Here is a 22,074-nt window from a genome sequence, read left to right as displayed (position 1 = left end):
CAGTCTGGCTTGGGTTGGAAGGGACTTTAAAGCCTATCCAGTTCCATCCCCCTGCCGTGGGAAGGGCTGTGGCCCACCAGATCAGGCTGCCCAGGGACCCATCCAACCTGGCCTTGAGCGCCTCAGAGAATGTGGCAGTGCATCAAAGAACAACCTCATAGCATTGATTTGGTTCCTGCGACAGAAAAACAAGATGTGCTCCAGGAGCATGAGACATGTTTCAGTGGACAGTGGACATTCAGTCTAACAGGACCAGGTGGGAGCTAGTTTGAAGAAAACCCTCTGAAATGCATATGCTGTGGATAATGGGACCCCATCTCTAGCTGCAGATCTGCTCCTGTTGGGCTGCACTGACTGCTAACATAGCCTAAGTAGGGATGCACTGTTAATAAGAGAGTGATGAGAAGGAACACTGAGTTGTCTTAATGAGCTGAAATTTAATAATAACAGTGGGAAAAAAAATGTGTACTCAGAGATTAAAACAAATATTTCCTACATAGCATAAACCTATTCTGAGGACAGAAAGATCTGTGTTAAACCTGTTCTACAGTGAATCACAGGATAACTGAGCAACTAGTTTGGTGAATTTAAAAATAGAAAATCCCCAGAAATAAATATCAATACCTACAAGATTATTCTAGGCATGTTGTTTTAACATGTGATATCTCCGATAACTGCAACTAATTCTCTCCGCAGTTTGGTTTGACAAAGAGCATGAACTTGCCTACGAGTAGCTAAGTCATACTAATTGAAGCACTCCTGTACTATAATAGGCCACTTATACCATTTGCATTTTCTGATATGCACGCACACAGTCTTGCTTAAGTATTTCTACTTATTCATGATATTATTATATTTGGCATGAAAATCAAAAACAGAGAAAAGGCAGTGTTGGGAAGATAAAAGGCAGAATTCCCCAAAAAGGACCATAGAAACTCTCCTAGAAAGAACAAGCGTATCTGTAAGAATTTAAGACTAAAGCAATCCAGGAGTTCAAAATCTACCATAAAAGCTATTGAGAGAGAAGACATGCTTCAAGTTGAAACTATTTCCCAAATTTCACTCAGGAGAAACTGAAGGACTTGTATTTCTATATTTTAAAATCAGCATCTGCAGAAGTCTTTCTAATATAGCTACACCAAAATTAGGTAGCTGTCTAGTATATGATTAGGGACAGATGTAAATGCCTACCTCCAAAGCCAGTAGACTCCAAAATTGTTTTTATAACATTACTTTCCATTTTCCTTCAGAACCAGATTGGTGAACATCAGCTTACCTTTCCATCATTTACACAGCATAACCATCAGATCCGCTGTCAGGATAAGGAACACCATATCAAAATCCTTTTGCTCCTGAGAAACCTCAAGCCAAGACCTTCCCCTTTATTAAACCATATTATTTACAGCTGTGTGCTTAATAGCCTCAGCTGCTGAACTCTGTTCAGCTCTGTGTGTAACAGCTGAGTTTGCTGGCTCACAGGGAGAGTGAACTGGGCTCTGCAGAGGAGCAGTTAAAATATCAGTGTGGCTAGAGCACAGGCCCTGCTTCAAGATTTTTATCCAGTGAGTACTCCATGGGAAGAACAGAAGCAATCCTGGAAGGGAAAACACAACTCAGCCTTTCTGCTCCATCGCTGCAGCCATACTCTTTATTTAATGATGTCTTGCCCGATGAGCTTTGTCAGGAGGAAGGGACAGATCATAATATCACCCTAAGCCATGGACTGATTAAGATGCTTTGTATGAGAAAGAAAATGTGCATTTTTTTAGATGGACTTATGCAGAGGAAGGAGCTGAGCTCATTGCTTGTACAATATCAACAATTTTCTCCTGGATTAATACTTTCAAAATGCTGTACCATAACATCTTCAGAGTGCTAGATATAAGGCTTAGCTTCTTATTGCATGTAAAGGCTTGTTGTGCAGTTGTACACTTATTTTCCCTGATAAGAAAGCTAGTTTAAAACTTCCTGTCTTTGGCTTCGTTTTCATCCTGCAGTTGTACTGTCACTGTGGGGGCTGTATAGAGCATCAATAACCGAAATGAGCAACATCCATAAAAAAAGTCTGCGAACTGAATCAGCAAGAGTGAATATAATATTTATTCTCTAAAGATAACAAGATTTAGGACACATTCCTGTCTTCATCAGGGTCCTTACTTGCCATCCAAATTTGGGCAACAGAGAGTTCAGACCGCTGCACCTGTAGCGGTGTAGGTTTCTGACCTCTACATATGAAGGCTAGTGACCACACCTCTTGAATGTCTACAAGTTTTTCTGACTAGACTGAGTCAGAACCATTCAAGGAATACGGAAAGATGCAATGCCCTTCATTTCCAGACTGATGCCTAACCTTGTGGTTAGTGTATCTGGGCAGAAATAGAGTCCTGGAAATGTTTTAAAAACATTATACCTCTCATCAGACTCAGCACCTTAGACTTTATGCCTTATGAATGACTTGGCACACATCTTTAAAGTCTTGAATCTGAAAACCCAGCAAAACAAGGATATTGTTACTTTGAAGAGTTATCATGTTACTTAATATTTAGTAGACGAGATCATTTCTGAAACTTCTACATGTCATTACTTGAATGAAATGTTCAATTTTAGGGTAATTTGGGAATCTTTCTGTAATCAGTTTGTCAATCACACAACTTTGTATTTGCTATTTTAATTTCTTGCTAATTTAAGTCACTGACTTCACCTTGGTTTCCCAAGCAGGTAATTTTTTTCTGAAGTAAGTTTTTCAGTACCAGATAGTGTAATGTGATAATTAAAAGCCCAATACCTGACATACCTACAAAAAGGACAATTCTCACGTACAACAGGGAGCAAAAACAAATAGTCTTTTAAGCTAAGACTTAATTTAACTATTCATGAAATAAAAGTTTACGTCATTTGTGCCTAATATTAGTGTCTAATAGTAGTGTCTAATAGTGTCTAAGCTTCCTTATTGTGAAACTAAAAAGGACAGGATGTTCTTGTAATACAAAATTTCCTTTTATCAAAAGCATTTTGAATAAATTTCATACTACGTTAAAAAAATAAATATCAGAAGAGCAGTAAATTCAGCCTCTACACATGAAGAGGTATCACTGACAGTCATAGTCAAATATCTAGTGGTGGGCTAATGTATTTAGCATAATATTATTTATAGCACTATGATACCTAATTATACTTCAAAATGGAAGAACTGAGATTATTGAGGAAAAAATGTCTTACATAGAAAAGATACATAGATACACATTTTATTTTTGTTTCAAAAAATAGCAAATGTCTTAAGAACACAAACCAGAAAGTTATTAAAAGCTTCATAGCAAAATATTTAGCCAACTTTATTACAATATATAGGCTTGAGGTTCTAATAGTTAACACTACGCCTCAATTCACTGAGCAAGTAATGCTCCTGATACATAAACATTGCGCAGTTGAAACTCGGAGCTGAATATTAAAAAAAAAAAAGAATGTTTTTATCTTTGATCTTTCATAACCAACTGAAGTACAACAACATTTTTACGGGTTTGATTCTTTTTGGGAAAAGCCTTTCAAAATAATTCCTGAGCATTTAAGTTAAGTGTACATATCCGAAGTGACCAATTAAGACCAGCATCCTGCTAGGTGAGCCTTGCAACCAGAAGTGACATTCTCTACTACAGCAGTCATGGCAGGATTAAAGCCTAAATACCTTAATGAAATGAATGAAAACTTTCTGGTATGCACACCCAAATTCTCACTTTATTTATAAACAGCCTACAACTGCCAATTGAGAAGTTTGCTGCGATGAGAAGAACATTGTTCCAAATGTCACAAACTTTTGCAATATCTTGTAATGCAAATTACTCCAGCTAAGCTTTCAGTGATCCACCATGCCAATGTGAAATCTAAAGCAAAATTCAGGCAAGGGGCTTTCGTACTGGGTTAGTAGGCATATTGAGTTGTACGCTTTGTATCAGCTATTATGACCATAGAGATCTAGTTATTTATCTTCTTGCTATTGAGAGGCAATGTATTCACTTTCCATTTTTCTCTTCATAATAATGTCACAATATCATTTCACTATATATCACATTTCTAAAATCATGTAATCATTATGTTCCTATGATTTTAAATGAATCCAAATAGTTTGATTTTAAAACTGTTGCCAATCAAAGTGCTTTAGAGAGCTGACCCCAGAAGGATTTTCAGATTTCTTTAATATTTTTTTCTGGAATTACTGGTTTATATAAACTATAATGTATGTAGAAACATTGTTGTACAAAGTATAGTAAATAATTCACAACACTAGTATTCAACTTGATCAATAACAATGAATTAACAGAAATGTTCTTAATTATACTCACTCTTCTTTAACCACCCACCTCAATATGTAAACAAGTTTCTCAAATGATAGTGGCAAGATTATAGTTACTGAGATGTACCATATGTGAAAGACAACACCCAGGATAAAGGCCTGAATTTAACAATTCCAGTATGAACTGCGGCTCACTTCCCATTCTAGAACATGAATACAATTTTTAGAGTCTTGCAGTTGTTAAATAAAAGAACTTATAAATAAATTGAGCTTTTATTCTAATGCAGGCTTTTGGAGTCAAATTGGTAGAAACTAACATGCCTATATAGAACAGAAGGAAAAATGAGTTGGAAAAAATTTGGAACAGTTGTACCAAAACTCTCTGAGCACTGATAATGTACAATATTGCAACTGTATGGTACTATGACAAAAAACTTGGCCTTACAAAGATGAAGATCTGTTTGCACAAGCCAATTTTAATATGCTATTAAGCACTGGGTTAAAAACAGGCTTGTACAATTTTCACCGAAAAGGAAACACTTGTCAAAATGTTTTGTTTTGTTTTTTAAATACTGTATGATATCTTGTAGATTCCAATTTAAATATTAAAACCTTGTTTCTGAAGTTCCCCGCTTTAAATTGTTACTCAAAAACTCATCATGTTCAAAACTCAAATTATTATGAGATCTTGATATCATAAGAAGCTTTTCCTTATTGGTAAAGTCTTTTTTTATCACTGCTTGTGGCACAAGTAACCTATCCATTGGGTCTTCCTTGTTTTCTAATTTCATATATCCTTTACTGTTGCTCCGATCCAGCCTGGGCCAGCTGGGATGTTTCCTTTGTTCAGCTTGGACAGTGAGTGTAGATGGACCCCTGTCCAAATCCAGGGACTTTGAATGTGAAGACAGAAGATGCAAAGATGTGTTGGAACCAAACTGTTTCCTGGCAGCACCAGGGGATAAAAGCTTTCCTGTGCTTGGCCCAAGGATCACAGAAGACTTGAACTGATCATGTTGAGTGTCCACAAATGAATTATGTCGTGGTAGCATGGCCGGCTTGCAGGATTCATTGGTATCAGTTAATGGAATGGCCAAAGAGTCCATCGAGAGATTTCTGGATCGACTCCTTGTGATCTCAGAGTCCTCAGTTATGTTGTCTATACTGGGCTCATCAATAACACAATTATTCAGTTTAATTACCGGCAGTGTGAAAGCACTAATGGAAGATGATACAATGGATTTTGTTTCACACCTTATAGAACTAGTATTTTTGTCATCTGAAGCCTTGCTGGAATGAGGGCAAAGTCCAAAGACTGAACCAGATTGGTCAGTCAGCAGAGGTGGTAGTAGGCTAGCAGTGGTCCTATCTTCATTTAGAGTAATTTCATCTTCTTCAGCAGAACTATCCATTCTAAAATTACTTTTGAAGCCAGAGAAAGGTGCAATTGTGTTAGCGGCCAGCCGGGATGCACACAAGCTCCCACTGTGCCTGAGTTCTCCTTCCCCTAACAAACCAGCAAAGGCACCACTCAACTGCTTTTGTTCCTTGATCCTCAAGGTGTGGATGTCTATTACAGTGGAGTATATGTCTCTCATGTGTATGATTTTTGTTTCCTTGTCGCGGTTTTCATGGAGAATGGCATTTGCACAAATAAAAATGAAGATTCCAATACCCATGGTAAAAGGGCCCAACATTTTCATCTTATCTGAGTGCACATGCTGCTCAAAGAAACGAAGTAAAATGCTTCCTTGGTTTCTTAGGAGCTGGGTTTCATTAACTGATACACTATCTTCAGATGCCAAAAGCTGTTCCTTTTGGGGCCAGTATCCAAGGACGGCCATTGCAATTCCCAAGAATGCAATAAGCACTCCCAAAACAAGGAAGAATCCTGATGGAGAATAAAGTCGAATTTTGCCCCTGACAATGACTACATCTGTCCTGGGTCGGCGTCTGACTGGTTTCTTCTCCTCACATGCTGGTGCTGCGGCAAGATTTACATGCTGCTGAGATCTGGCAGAGTCTTGCCTTTTCAAGGCAGCCAGTCCTGTTATGACTCCTCCGGTTGCTATCATAGCTCTATGTTGTGTCCTGGGGGAAAAAGAAAGCAGAAATATTGATGCAATGAAAGTTTGTGTACGCTTTGTTAATATAAAAATATTTATTGATAATTAAATTATTAGTACTTTTTGAAAGCTACTACATCTTAATCCAGTTAGAACATAATAGAAGTTTTGATTCACGTGGCATTTTAAAAATGTTTTCATGTATCTTTTATAACTATATATACAGGCAATAAATCCTCCATCAACGATGCAGACATATAAAGAAAACTAGTGCTCTTTGTGACGACATATAAGGCTTAAAGACAAAAATATTCATAAATTTGTACAGATGGTTTATGTCAGAACTGATCTCCAGGAAAATAAGTAACATATTATCACCTTGCATGCGTTTCAGATAATTTTACCACTTTAGCTAGTAGTTCTTTTAAAATCTTCCATGACAATTATTATGATTACAGACCATTCCACACATCATCTTTAAGAGATCTTGCCCTTTATGTTTCAACATACATTAATATATTCTTATTCTATCATTCAAAGAAGCTTTTATTAAGCCTATTAAGACCACTTGAATCTCAACTACAGAATAAATTCTGTGTTCCTGAATAAAGCTGATCCTTCTCTCTGCATACCTTGCATACAATCTCCACTGTTACATCACCAACTACAAACTCGGTTTTCAAGCTCATGAATTCAAACCTTCACTATTTTTATGACTTGGTTTCATGTTTTTTCATTTTAGACTTTTTACACCTGGGTGTCTGCTATGTGGAAAACATGAACCAGCATGGCTTTATAAAAAGAAAGTCAAGTTTGGCCATTTATTTATGAGTAAAAGTAATGAATAAAATGACACAGTTCAGGATATTCAGAATATTAATCATTACTTTAAAAGACGTCTTATAATTAGAATCTATTTTCAAAATAGATTCTAGGCTTAATTAATGGATTAGAATGAATACTAGACAATATTACAAAATACAACTAAGATGCAATACGCTGGGTATGAAAAAATGTTTTCTTTGATGGTATTGCTAAGCTCAGAGATAAAGAAAGGCTGATAGCCTGCTGCAGAGAAAAAGGTGAAATGTCAATGCTGGGGATGGTTTAACAAGCAGATAAAGTAGAAGTTAGACTGAGAGCATAAAGTGAAAGGCAGGGAAGCAAAGTAAAAGCAAACCAGTGACTGCTTGCAATTTGCAGAAAATAATTTTCATCAGATATCTTTAAATATTTAGATTTTAAAAATCCTAACAGTGACATCCACGCAAAAAGGAAAGGTCTATTATGGTATGAGAAATAGACAGACTGTTATTCGGACATTATCATGAATTTCCAACAAGTATCAGGTAAGCATATTTCTAAACAGAAATTGCTCCAGACTGCTATTATTCATGACTATGAAATTAATAGGGAGTTTGAGGACAGTGGCTAATGGAAGTACTAATCCAGAAAAAAACGTATCCGCTGTTCATTATTATTTGTTCAGCAGTAATTCAGATAATAGACAAAAAGTGGCAACTTCAATTCTCTCCCTAGACCATCATTATTAAAAGGCAGAGTGCTTCCTCTCCTTCTGTGAGAAATCTTTCCTTTATGAAGGGAAAAACTGAAAAAAAAAAGCCTGAGGTACTAAGTATACAGCATTTTCTGAATTTATGAAAGCAGACTTGAAAGGATTATTTAAAGAACTTCAGCAATTTCACTTGTAGTGTCAGGTTTCTGTTCCTAAACTCTCTTATTGTAACTCACTTCCATTTTTATGCTATCTGGGCAACTGCAATTGTTTCATGTCAATTAATTTCTTGAATGCTTCACAAAAAGCCATATTTTATGTAATAAATTTTCAAATCCCCCAAAGAAAGTTTTTTGAGGTAGTATTAAAAAAAATGAAAACAAACCTTTTCACATGTTTTTCTATAAGAGTTTCTGCCAAAAGCAAAAGATTATTCTTCCGTAAAACAATGTTTGAGTCTCTGGGCAGAAATAAGTAGGACTTACTCATTAAAAAAGCCATTGTAATTTGTCCTTACTCAATTAAAAGTAATTAGTTTTCTCTATGAAATAAATTAAGATAATTATGACCTATCTTTACCGAAATGAATAGATCATTTAGCTATTATCTAATTAGCTCCCTTACTCTTTTCCACATTCAAGATCTTTGCAGAGTTGGAGCTTCCATATTCCTGTGGCATACTGCAGCACACATAAACCCACACTTGTCCATCTCAGGGTTGCCAAGAAGCTGCACAGGGTAGTGCTAAATCAAAGCTCTGCTCGTTAGTAGGATTTGATATTTTGTGTACTGTATTGTGTTTATTACATCTACCTGGATTGCATCAAAGAGTGAGCCAAATAAGCTCGGATTTGATTGCTAAATATTTTAAACACACTTTTAGCAAGAGTTCCTCTCTAACTCTGAAATGCACATTGAAAAATATATCTTGAGGTGTCTTCCTATGGAAAAAAATATCATTTGCAAGATTTACAAATACTGCAGGAAAAAATACATAAATCTAATTACTGATTGGTATACAATAACTTGAAGGACAGAAAGAAACTGAGATCTCTTGAAGTGAGAAAGAGATCTCTTGAGCCACTTCGTCACCTTCCTCCCAGCATTTCAGGAGAGCACTCTCCCTCTTTTCACTTTACCTGCAGCAGAAATTGGATGTAGGGGAAACCAACTTTGGCTGCAACAAGATGAAAAACCACTTTATACACAGCAAAAGACTCTTTCCTATTTCTTCAGTTGACATCAATATTATTAAATCTCTTTTCTTTCATGGAAAAAATCACTACCAAGTGCATAAGTAATAATCTTTAATAAGCCACAGTGCTGGGTAAGGCTTAATATTAACTTATTAACTAATATTAACTAAATATTAACTAATATTAATACTTAATATTAACAGCTGCATTTTGATTTCTTCTCCATCTAATAAGATCCACAGTATTAGCAGACATATTGATATGAGATGATTTTAGAAAGCTTTTCATAAGCCTACTACAATTAAATGCACTTTAAGATGGAAAATCATTTTTTAGCAAATGCTATGTTTAGAAGAAAGTGACTTTGTAGACACATAAATTATCTTGCAGATCTGTTTAGATGCACCACAGAATAGCCATGATTTGTGAGTATCAATGACAAATGCTAATTTTCTTATTTAGCTTACTACAATGATTACATTTACTCTTAATTGAGTATACTCTAAACTGAGAACTGAAGCTTCTGAACAAACAAACCTTACAAGATTTTGAATCAGATTATGCTAGGAGCTTTGACAGAATATTTTGGTAGCATTGTGAATGACACAGTCTTGCTCTAAAATGCATCGAATAACAGTAAAATGGATGTGGATTAAGAGGAAAAAATATAGAGACAAGTCTGTAAACTGTTCTATAAAACATAACCATCTTGCTGATTCCAAAGCACGATAGCTGTTAGTCTTATTTTTAAAGAACAAAGGTGTTGTTGTTGTTTTTTTTCCCCAAGATTCTGTCTCCCTAATCTTGTAGATGTTCTGTTTGTTTCATCTTCAGCAAGAACATCAGTACCTGTCTTGGTTTTGGCCCATACAGAGCCTTTTTCTCCATAATGGCTGGTATGTTGGATTTAGGATGAGAATGTTAATAATACGTTGATGTTTTAGTTGTTTCTGAGCAGTACTTACACTGAGTCAACAATTTTTTAGCTTCCCATACTGCCCTGCCAGTAAGGAGACTGGGGATGCACAAGGAGGTGGGAAAGGACAGAAGCAGGACAGCTGACTCAAATAGGCCAAAGAGAAGTCCTATCATATCCCATATTGTTCATGCTGAACAAAAAACTGGGAGAGCTGTCTGAAGGTGCAGCCCCTCCTCAAGGACTGGCTGAGCATCTTGTCAGTGGCTTGTGAGCAATTGCATTTGCATCATTTGTTCTGTGTTTGTTTGTTGTTGTTATTAGTTTTCCTTCTATTAATCTGTCTTTATGTCAAGTCTTGAGTTCTTCCATTTTTTCGCATGTTCTCTTCCACCCCACTGCAGGGCAGTGAGCAAATAGGTGCGTGGGGCTGAGCTCCCTGCTGGATTAAGCCACAACAGAACCAAAGGCTTAATACTTTATGGGTTTAGTCTTGAAAGAAACAGTGGCCCAGATTTACTCCTATATCTAGCACTGCTTTGTACTGTGTTGCTGTTACCAAATGATACTTGCACCATCACTGTCAGCCACTCCAAGATCAACTAAGAAAAGCATATCTTGGTGCAGATCCTCTAAAGTAGCTACTGCTAATGCTCACTCTTCAACATCTGTACAAAGCAGAATTGACTCGAGCTCTTAATGCTTCAGGTCATGGCCCTTAGCAAGATGTACTTCACATTTAAGATGGGCTGTGGGCCAAGTGCAGTCCTATGCATCTGTCATGGTTTCTAGATGCTCCTAGAAATCCAGCAGCAAGTGGAGTAACAGGTTTTTGTGTGTCCTTTAACTTGAAGAAAGGACCCACCAGCAGCTGCTCCCGAAAGCTTTCTCAGGTAACAAGTGATGGCAGCCTCAAAAGGGCCTTTAGAGATCCATGCAGCAATGACAAAGAAAGGGAGCCTGAGGGAAAAGCCTGGATGACACTTGGAAACACTTACATGATAAGAAACCATGAGAGGAGATGCAAGGTATCTAAGAGTATACTTGAGCCAGAATAATAATTCATACAGGAAAGGTTTGCAAACAGTTGGGTAATTATAAGAGAATAAGAGAATATAAGAGTATATCAGTCTGAGATGTGGAGTGACATCTGCTTCTTTCTTATGTTACACTGACTGCCCAGATCAAGGCTACCAGAGAGGCTGAAAGGGATCCTCCTTCATCACCTTTCCACATGGGCAAAAGTTGCTAAGATGCTCAAGAAAGCTTATCATAAAAGAAAATAGTGAAAGAGGGTAAAAAAAATGGCTTTCCTAGAAGTTTTTGGTTGGTAACCACTGGACTTGTATCTGCTGATCAAAGAAAGAGCAGTAGCAATAAGTGGAATCTGAGCCAGCAGTGTGTCCTGGGAGCCCAAGTGGCCAACTGAACCCTGGGGTACATCAGGCCAAATGCTGCTGCCAGGTGAAGGAAAGGATTGTCCCACTCTGGTCTGCACTGTGAGGCCTCACCTCCTGCAGTGAGTGCAAGTTTGGGTAACACTGCTGCTCAAGAGGGGAGTGGAGGGGCTGTGCTGAGCTCTGCTCTCTATGACAGCAGCAGGACCCAAGGGGAACAGCACAGAGCCACCTCAGGTTGAAAGTTAGGAAAAGGTTCTTCACCAGAGGGCAGTGGGCATGGAATAGGCTCGCCAGAGCAGTGGTCACAGCCCCAAGCTGCTGGAGTTCAAGGGGTGTTTGGACAGTGCTTTCAGACATAAGGTTTGAATTTGGGTGGTCCTGTGTGGAGCAAGGAGTTAATGATTCTTGAGGGTCTCTTTCAGTTCCAGATATTATATTATTCTATGATTCTGTGATTTTGCTGATTGAGTCAGAAAGTCAAATTCAAATCAACAAATAAATGGACTAGATTAACTCATAAAACATAGGTAAGGCAGGGATTAATCATCACGGAAAAATTGTAATTTAGCACAGATGGACAAGGATCCCTATTTTCTATTTTAATTTGTATTAGTATGTCAAGCTTTCATGGATGATTAAACAGAAATACGGCGTTTATACTTATAGTGTTACCCATATCTGAATTTGTCAAACTAGAGAGGGAAGGGAGGCCAGAGGCAGGTGACCAGGGGACTCACTAGAGCAGATGGTGTCTCCAGACAGCTGCAGAGCAAAGAGCAACTTGAACAGCCTGGACATGTCCACAGGGAAGTGTGACAGATGAGAGCAGTCACTCAGAGCCTCTTTGAAGCTAAGAACCACCTACACAAGTAATGCTCAGTTATCCTTTGGAAGCCAAGGAAATGACAAAATGGGTGGGATAGGATTTGGTGGGACTAGAGCCCAGTTGACTCACTGATTGATTATCCCACATATAAAATGTGTCAACTGCAAGAATGTATTACAGATTGCACACTTCTGTTTTAATCACAACTAAGACAATATCAGCTATTTACACAATGGCTCTGCCTCTAGGCAGCCTAGAAAAATCTGAAAGATGTGTATGCAAGAACAAAAATTCAATGAAAGGAGTCGACTACGCAGCATGTGGTAGTGACTCCAGATAATTTCTTGTGGTTCCACAAACTACAAACTCCTTATTTCTCTCTTTACCCTATAATGGGTAATATCCCTCTTTCCTCCCTAACGACTGGCATAATCTTAGCAGTATAGGTAGAATCATAGAATCATAGAATCAGTATAGGTACCAACTAACTAACTGTTTTTCAGAGGTCAGGCCATTAAGTATCTAATTAATCTCTCAGAAACTATTTTAAATTTCAATCAGTAGTTAGCTTGAAACTTGACATTTCTATTTCAAGTGCCTGAAACTGAAATCCATTGTTTTCAACTATTGTTGGTACAATAAAAGTTATTGCCACTACCTACCACTTAGTCTTCTGAATAAATATATTGTCATTTGAATATGCTGAGTTCTTACATTTCATTTAAAATGCATATCAACAGCAAAGATGGGAAGTGAAATAAAGGATACTAATATGTTTCTTTAATATTGCTTGTTTTATTCCAGATACATTTCAGTGTCCCTTAACACTTATGACCTTTGCTTTTAGCATGAGTATTTCTTTTGCTATAAAACTGGAACACTTACTGTTTGAAAAATTATTGAAACTTCATTATTTGAAGTTATCTGTACATGCTATTCCCCATAGTTCAGTTTTATCTAAAACTTTGTGAAAAAAAAAATCAGATTTTGTATTTCAGCAAAGAATTAAACTTTGTCACAGTAAGAAGTGTGAAAAAAACTGATTTATATTACCATGGCATTACCTATTCTGCTATTTTAGCTGATTAGGAAATTTACTTCCTGTTGGTACAATTTGTTACTGTTTAAGTGTCTCAGTTTCAAATTGACATGACAAAATTTAACATCAAGGAAAGTTTCCTTTATCTTTGGTAAATTTGAAGTCCTAGCAATTAAAGAGGTATGTGTAAATTCTTCTAATCAGGAATGCAAATGATAAAGTAATAAGAGAACTGGTAACATAACTGAGTAAACAAATCAATATTAAGTTGAATTTAACAGAATACATCTAAACTTTATTCCTGATGTATTATATATCCATGTGTAACCATTGCATAGACATTATCATTTGATACCATCATTTTTTTCCCACAGGAAAAGATATATTCTTTCAAAGCAATTTTTTATAGGCACAAAGATATTAATCTTTCTGAAAGAGATAACACAGCAATAGCCTAAGAGAGAGTAGTTCCACAAGAAACAGAAAAACCATCCCAAATTCCATTTCTATTTAGTTGCTTAACAAGCAGTCCTCTCCAATTGACTAACACATCAGTGAGACTACATTACGATGCATCTCTCTCCTAATATCTAGTCCTCAAAATATGGTTAAAGAAGAAAAGCGAGAAAGGTATCTTTTGTATTCGTGATTATGGGGTATTTTAAGTGTACTTTAATTGACAATAGGTGAGATGAAAGCATGTGGAATGTGGTATTAAAAATTTTCATAACCTCAGCTGGGATTTTGAAGTCATGCAAGCAGAGCCAAGGACAGAAAATTGCATGCCTATTTAAAACATTAAAGCTTTGAAATTTTCAGCTGAAACAAACCCTTTGGGTTCAAACTCCCTTTAATGTTGCCTCTTTAAGGCTGCAAAGGGATAAGCTTAGGGACTAATCATATCTTTTTAACCTCCTGGTTGCCGGTCAGATTATGGAAGCAGGCCAAATCATGCTAGCCATTTCCCAACATAAAAGGAAAAGGCAGGCTGCATGTGGGTCAGGTAATGAAAGAATCCAGGGTGTCTAAGGGGCAGCAGTAGGCAAAAGGTTGATAGCAAGGATTAAGAGCTCAGACTCCCCAGATATTGGTAGACCTGTATCAAATGGTCTGTATTTGCATTACATATCAAACAGTAAAATCTTTGCACTCACTGTAAAAAACAAAAGCTTGGAATTAAGGATATATCAAAACCTGTGAGGAAATCTGACACCTGACTGTGATCCACCCATTTAAAAGACCTAGATCTGGCAGCAGTTTCCAAACCTGTACTGTACTGGCCCAAGCAATGTCAAGGGTCTTCATTAGTTACCTCTAAAAAATCAATGGAAAATAACTAAGGAATGGCACACAGCATTATCTATAGCCATTTCTTTAAATATATATATATATATATATATTTTTTTTCTACTTGAAGCAATCTAGGGGGATCACAAAGTATGAAGGACAGAATGCCACTGATCTACAGAGGGTCTAGAGGATGTTGGGAAGGAAAGAGAAGGAGGTAATTTTTCTACTATTATAAATAGAATACTGAAACAAGCTGAGTGAGGGAAAATATTTAAAACAAAAAACAAAAACAAATACAGGCTGTTAGGAGAGTGAACAGATCTCATTTTATACGTATTTCTATAGCTACTTAGTACTTTAGAGCATATGCACAGAAGAGGAACCTTTGCTGTATATAGAGTTACAGTTCTATTTTATAAAAATGATTTTGATGTAACTTTCAAGTGGTAAATAGCTGTTGAACTTCCCTTATTCTACTATAAGTGCCACTCAAGTGACAAAAATAGAATTGTGTGGTTATTTGCATATATTTGCTTTATCAGAGAATCATACAGGATCAAAGAATGGTTGAGGCTTGATGGAACCTCTGGGTCCATCCGGTCCAAACCCCACTCAATTAGGGACACCCAGAGCAGGGTGCCCAGGACTACCTCCCAGCAGCTTTTGAAGATCTCCAGTGACGAGGTTCTACAGAATCTGGGCAACCTGTGCCAGTGCTCCATCACCCACATAGCAGAGAAGTGCTTTCTGATATTTAGCTGGAAATTCTTGTGTTCCAGTCTGTTCCCATTATGTCTTGTCCTGGTACTGGCCACCACTGAAAAGACTCTGGCTCTGTCTTCATTGCACCCTCCCTTAAGATATTTATGGATACTGACGAGATCATCTCTGAGCTTCCTCTTCAGACTGAATAGTCTCTTAGCCAGTCCAGAAGATGCACCAATTCCCTCATCATTTCTGTGACTTGTTCCAGTATATTCATGTTTCATAACCACATTGAATATATCATATTCCCATTTAGATTCAGATTTGCTCTATTTTATTAGCAATTCTGAGCCATGGCATTCTCTATTCTGACTTTTATGACTATTCTTGCATTAAAGTAGGGCTCTCACATCTAGGAAGTTCAGGTATGACTGTGAACAACCAACTTCCTAAATGAGCCTTCCCCAGTCTTTTATACTAAGTGTCTGCATTATGACTCTGTGGACAGGTTATAAAATTAACCAATTCACTAAACAACAATTCCAAAAATACCTTCATTCTTCACTGTTCCTTTGGGGAAAAAAAAAGAAAGAGAGAGAGGGGAAAAACAGTCTTATAAAATAGCACTTTCAGTGTTTAAGTGAACCTGTCAACTGGCAAAGAACTTGGTCACAAAAGCACAACTGATCAGCACCCAAACTCTCACAGCTGTTCAGTTTGTGTCCAAAGAATGCAAGACTCTTCTTCCTTTAGAAAGCTCATGGAAGTGAGTGTGCAGTGCCTTTTTATATTTTAAAACAAATATTGGAAAATTCTGCTCGAGACAGCTGCTCGGGACTTAGCAGTTCAGAGTCTAGGTTCATATACACAATGTGGCTACACTATCATTAACTGGTAACTCGGGCCCAGTGGAACTCAGGAGATCTCTAGACCAACCTTCTTCTCACAACAGTCATTTGTGTGGTCAGCCCTGCTTCCTCAGTCTACTCTCAGGGCAAGGGCAAGGCTCCCCAAGCAACATGGGAGACCCCCAGCTGAAATTGCTCGAGTCTGTGAATGTCTTTTCTCAAATTTTATTGGTACAAAATTTCTTTTTGGAAATTCTCTGGGATTTTATTAAGCTGTAAACTTGATTTGAAATGTCTATCAATAACTAAATATGCAATTTGAACTAAGAACACCAAACTCAGAAATATTGATAAATATAATTGTACACTAAGTAAGAATACCTGTTACTCAGATTTTGGGAATGTCTTGACTTCATTCTTTAAATTACACAAAAGAAAAATCCCTTTTGAATGCCTTCATTACCTACGGTATCTGCCATGTATATTAATTATTCCAATTAATATGCCAAGGTCAAAAGCAAAGTGAACATTGGGCAATACTGTAGAAAGATGAATGCCCAAACTGCTTGTCCTCTTTGCTATTATCTCTTTTCCAGCCTGATCCTTACAATGGGTCAGATATGATAATTCTGTGCAATATCAGCAGCATCCAATATTGGCAGAATTACACAGAGCTCGTTAGCCACTCACAAAAGCACAGAGCACACATCAAAGAAAGAAGTAACCTGAGCTCTACACTTTCCTTTCAAAATACTGCGTTATGACTTGGCCTAGATTTGGTCTACAGGCTTTTGCCTGTTCTTAGCTGCACTCACTTTTACACTTGCTCCTTCCTCAGTTACATCTACAGACATACTGTGGAAATCTGGTGAGTTTACAGAAGTTCAGAAATTTTATCAGTGTAAAATATGAGGTTGGCATCAGGTATCCAACGTCTAAAACAGCTGCTGAGTCACCATACAATGAACTGCATGTTCTCTTCATGGCCACAGAACATCTATCTCATGCATTATCAGCCTGAATCACTGCCACACATTGTCTACAATGTTCAGGCATTCTGCTCAGCATAGCTGTACCACTTAGCACAGGTGTTAGATGACGGATTAGAGAAATACAAGTGCTTAGATACTAGACACATTTGTTTGTTGTATGCCTACTGTACTATCTGTATTCACTGCATTACATTATCTATAACTTGTTTTCTGAAGTATGCATTGATAACTTCCTCACTTATACACAGAACTTTTCTCTTATTATGCATGGTATATCATGTCCTATTCCAATACACATTAAAGAACTATAACAAAAAGCAAGAGACGGCTAAAAAAAAAAAAAAAAAGATTGCAGAAATAAAAATAGGAAGAAACTTTGTAAGACTTGAAGAAAAAGTGCTTAAGAGCAGACTGACTAATAATATTCTTGCATTATTTTCTCTGCAGAAGGAAAAACTTGAATATGCACACACACACAAAAAAACAAACTTTGATATGGTTGGCTTTACTTTGCTTGTATTTGCTTGCTTTCTGCAGGTGTTTTGGTTTTGTTGTGTTTTTCTACTAAAAAAAAAAACAATAAATTGGGGATTTTTTAAGCCTAAACTGAGTAAGGTGATAACTGTCTTTAATGACTAAAGTGATAAAGTGTAGGCTTTTCTAGGCTCTGAAGGCACTTTAAATGTAACGCCTCCTATTTTATTATGTTGGTCCACAATGTCACAAGTGGTGGTGGTATGAACAGAGGTTTAACTTTCCCACCAATATCCCATCATACTTGTTTGCTATGTGACAGATGGCAGCAGAGGGTCAGCCTGACAAAATGACATTGGACAAGTGCCTACAAAGCACAGGTGTGTCATTGAATTCCTTCATGTAGAAAAACGGTACTGTCAGTACATCTACTGATGCATGCTGAATGCTTATGGAAACCAAAGAGTGGATGTGAGCACAGTGAAAGTTAAACTGCTGGGCAACATTGTCCAAGCACCAATGCCATCATAGCAAGTGCAAAACAGCTTCACTGGTGCAGATTCTTAAATGTGTGGCATGCAGGCTCAGGTGAAAATGCATAGCTGATGGTGGTGACTATGTTAAAACAGTGTTTTGTGGCTGAGAATTTGCATTATGAAATACTGTTACTGTGCTCTGCATCTGTTGTAGTTTGCATGAAAATAAATAGGAGACATTACTTTTGGAGTGACCTACATATTTTAAAACTTTCATATGAATAAAACCCATTTCCTGGTGAAAACAAGTTGCAAAACTGGAAGTAGACTTGGCTATTCAGCCAAATATTCAGGGTTATTTTTGAAACATTTATTCATTCACATTGTTGGTGTTCACATTCAGGTAATAGAAGAGATTCTAGGACAGTTACATTTTAGGCTAAATGATTATTAATTCTTTTATGATCTTCATCTGTTTGCTTTCAGTATGAATAGAAATAGAAATTTTTTTATTGAAAAAATTATCATTTTAGGAGCACAATCTAATTTAAAATGTGTATAAGAAGCATGTGGGTCTATATGTATTTATTCTAGTTTGCCTTTTTTTCATTTTACCTTTCAGACATTTCAGAGAATATGAAGGCATTTCCTTTGAAGAAAGTGAACACTATGAGATAGCATCAGAGCCTAGCAATACTAGAACTAAAATTCCAAATGCACTGAATTAATTGGAATTTGGAATCAAGCTTACAGGATGCAGATTAAAGTACTGACCAGACATTAATCACACAGTCCTGAAATAAATAATATAAAGAGTCTCCAGTTGTTTCTGAAGGACTGATTTTGTAAAAGCTATCTGTGACCTATTGCAAAAGAAAAGCTAACACTTCAGAGCTCAGTGTGCCAGAAGATGAGTAAGCTCAGTTCCCCTATAAAATAAATGTGAAACAAAATCAAAGATGTTAACAAATATCTTCATTTACAGGCACTAGGACTTGCTGGTTCTTCAGTTCTTGCACACAAAATTTCAAATAGCCAATAAATAAGCCAGTGGCAGGCACTTGCTGTGAAGGCATATAAGAGCAAAAAATGTTGTAGTCCTTTGGTGACGCATCATCTAGCTTAACCACCAATCTGTTACTTGATTTAGTCAGAGTGAAATCTTGAGGCGAGACACACACTTAATGTGGGCAGCGACCAGCTGTCAGGAGACCAAACAAATGTCCTTATGCTCTACATGCTCACTTAATCATGTTAATTAGCATGTTCTAACAACTGTAATTTCTCACTGTGTATACAAATCCAATGACTGTAAGATCAAATAATAGCAGGAACAAACTGAAGTAGTCATTTAAAATAAGGTTTAAATAGTATTTGTATTAGATATGAGTTCAAATCTATTTGTTCTGTAACTGAGGTGTTTCAGCAGAGCCTTACCCCTGACCTAGAAAACACATCACATTATGTAAACCATACAGCCTGAAAACTGCAGGAATAATCATTCTCTGTTTATCCTTAGAGACATAGGACCAGTTTTTCAAAGATATTCAAATAATGCCAGAACGTAACTGAAAAGTTCTTAGGTATCTACAGGTATCTAAATGTAACCCTGCTACTTGTCAATTTGCGCTGGCAGAATAATTTCAAAGTAATGGCCAAAACATCAGCCTGTGAAGTGGGACAACCTGGGTTCCTGGCCCCTCCACCAATAGGATACTTTTTAGTTGCATGATGTCATTTCAGTCCATGTCAGTAGAAAAGTACACACACGGGTCTCTTTGGAACAAGAATTCGAATCTGGGATCCTTGAGTGCCCCAGCCACATGATGAGTGTTTGTTTGTCCAGCAGGAACAGCTGCTTCAGCACAGCTGTGGCCCTTTGCTACAGCTATACTCCCCTGGTCTGTCAGTACCCTTGGAAATCTCCTTTGACAACTATATTCCAAGGAACACTGAGAAGAAGAATGGATCAGTGTTTGAATATTTTTTCTACTGAAGACCTTTGTGCAAGTCAACCTACCCTGCCAAGAAGACAGATTAGCAATAATAATTTCAAATGCTAGATTTAAAAATAAAGCAACATTTCACACAGAAAGGAAAGCATGGTTCAAAAATACTTTGGGCAAAATTTGCTCATTAATGTATGTCTCAGAAATAAATCATTATTAAATTACAGTAAAACTCCACCAGGTCTTCAACTGAACACTGGACTTCATAGTGTCTATAGCCATAGCCAGACTTCCATATGGGTGCATCATTAGAACCTGCAAGTATTTCTACCACTCCTCCTTTGATGACCCATAACTGCAAAGTAGAAAGTAATATAAAAAACGCAGCAGTTCCAAGACACAAAGACTAGCAAATTAATCTTTCATATATATAAAACTATAGAAATGTCAATATCAGGGTTAAATTAATTCCCAGAATGAAAGTTATCCCTCACAATTTCTTCTTTACTTTTAATCACCCTCATTACCATTGGCATTATAATAACCACTTCTTGTGCTCTAATATCCAAAACTAATAATACTGTAAACAGCAAGAATCCACAGAGAGCCAAGTGATTTATCAATAATCAGGTGCTGAAAGACATGCTGGAGTAGTGCAGGTCATATTTATGGAATTGTACATTTATCTTTGACAGACAAATACATATCTAAGTATAGGTACGTGATGCACTTAGCAAATCTCTTTTTTTACTTGACTCTGAACAACCCTACTGATGTTCTATCATTGTGGAGGAGGAGGAGTGGGAAAAATGTTTTGTCTTAAATGGTTTATAGGACAGTAAAGTCTATCCCTTAACACTGATCACCTTTCTGCTTGATTTATTAAGTATTAGCAGCAACAGAAATTCATAACTTGGAACCTCTGAAAGCAAAGGAGATCTGCTAGGCGTCCTGTGCTTTTGTTCAGTTTCCTTTCCTGTTACGAAAAGAGTGATTTATCAACATATATAGTGTGGGTTATTTTTTCTTTTAAGAAACTACTGCAAAATTATCAGCTATGTATAAGAAAAGCACGATGAAAAAGTAGAGAGAGAGAAAAACTGAAAATGCAATTACAGGTTAAGCAGCAGGAAGCTGCCAGTAGTCTACCATAAGGTTTGCAGTCCAGAGTATAGGGGAAAGGGTGAAAAACAGCGTCACCAGTTATTATTGGGCAGTGCATAGAGTAAAGACAGCTAAAAGAGCATAAGAATGGCTTGCTGTCCTGTCTCCTCACCTTTGCTTGCTCCCAGAATGCCCATGTGTTCACACAGTAGACTTCATAGATAACACAAAACTTTCTTTTGTGACCCTTAAATGGTCTGTATCCACTCCATCCTGTTGGCCACAGCTTTTCTATGGCACCAAAACCACTAAAATAGTTTCAATTACTTCATTTTGCATCTATGAATCAGCATATGTCTATCCTGCTGTTTAGCTCCATCCATTTGTTCCAGTTATGCCCTTTGCAGATTGAGCCCATAACAGAGAGTTTGTGAAGAAGTAGGCCATCTGGCCTGAGAAAAATGAGAATATTCCTAATACACGAGGAATGATTAAATGGTACCACTTGCTAAAATATGGCACCCTATTAATGACCCTGTTAATGGATATGTTGCATGGATAGCTCAGCTTCAATGCACTCCATTTATGAGGTCTGTTTTAACACATTTGAGCTATCCTGTATAATTTAAAACAAAATCTCAGTTGACCCATACGATCAGGTTAGATGTCAACGATGACCAATGTTAGGTAACATCTTAATTTTAGGAGGAGACAGTCAACTATTATACATAATGTATAATACATATGTACATATATATGTATATAATGTTTACATTATGTATGTATTACAGACTGCAATTTATTCACAAATGACTTGCAAAATTATGTTTTTTAGCTTCTTGAGGCCTCACTTGTATTGCTATTTTTACATCATCTGAATGCTATTAATATTTTGCATGCTTTCCCTCAGCCTGTGTCTGGTCACAGTTAATTACAAAGATAGTGTCAGTTTCTTTTAATGGAAATCATCCAGAGTTACACAAAGCCAG

General features: G+C 37.0%; 1 protein-coding gene across 5 annotated transcripts in view; it reads right to left on the bottom strand.

Moving 5' to 3' along the window:
• Positions 1-2,082: 2,082 nt before the first annotated feature.
• TMEM200A (transmembrane protein 200A) overlaps positions 2,083-22,074 on the bottom strand; it is a 54,635-nt gene continuing 34,643 nt past the window's right edge. For all 5 annotated transcript variants that reach the window (XM_042895298.1, XM_042895297.1, XM_042895299.1 and 2 more), the window contains one exon: positions 2,083-6,379. In XM_042895298.1, the coding sequence (XP_042751232.1) occupies positions 4,894-6,363 (1,470 nt within the window). In that variant the 5' untranslated portion in view covers positions 6,364-6,379 and the 3' untranslated portion in view covers positions 2,083-4,893. The remainder of the gene's footprint in view (positions 6,380-22,074) is intronic.

Source organism: Lagopus leucura, unplaced genomic scaffold (genome assembly GCF_019238085.1).
Source record: "Lagopus leucura isolate 7727_CA_CO unplaced genomic scaffold, USGS_WTPT01 Super-Scaffold_73, whole genome shotgun sequence".
Taxonomy (NCBI): domain Eukaryota; kingdom Metazoa; phylum Chordata; class Aves; order Galliformes; family Phasianidae; genus Lagopus; species Lagopus leucura.
The sequence above is the reverse complement of the archived record's forward strand: the minus strand, read 5'-3'. Positions and strand labels throughout refer to the sequence as shown.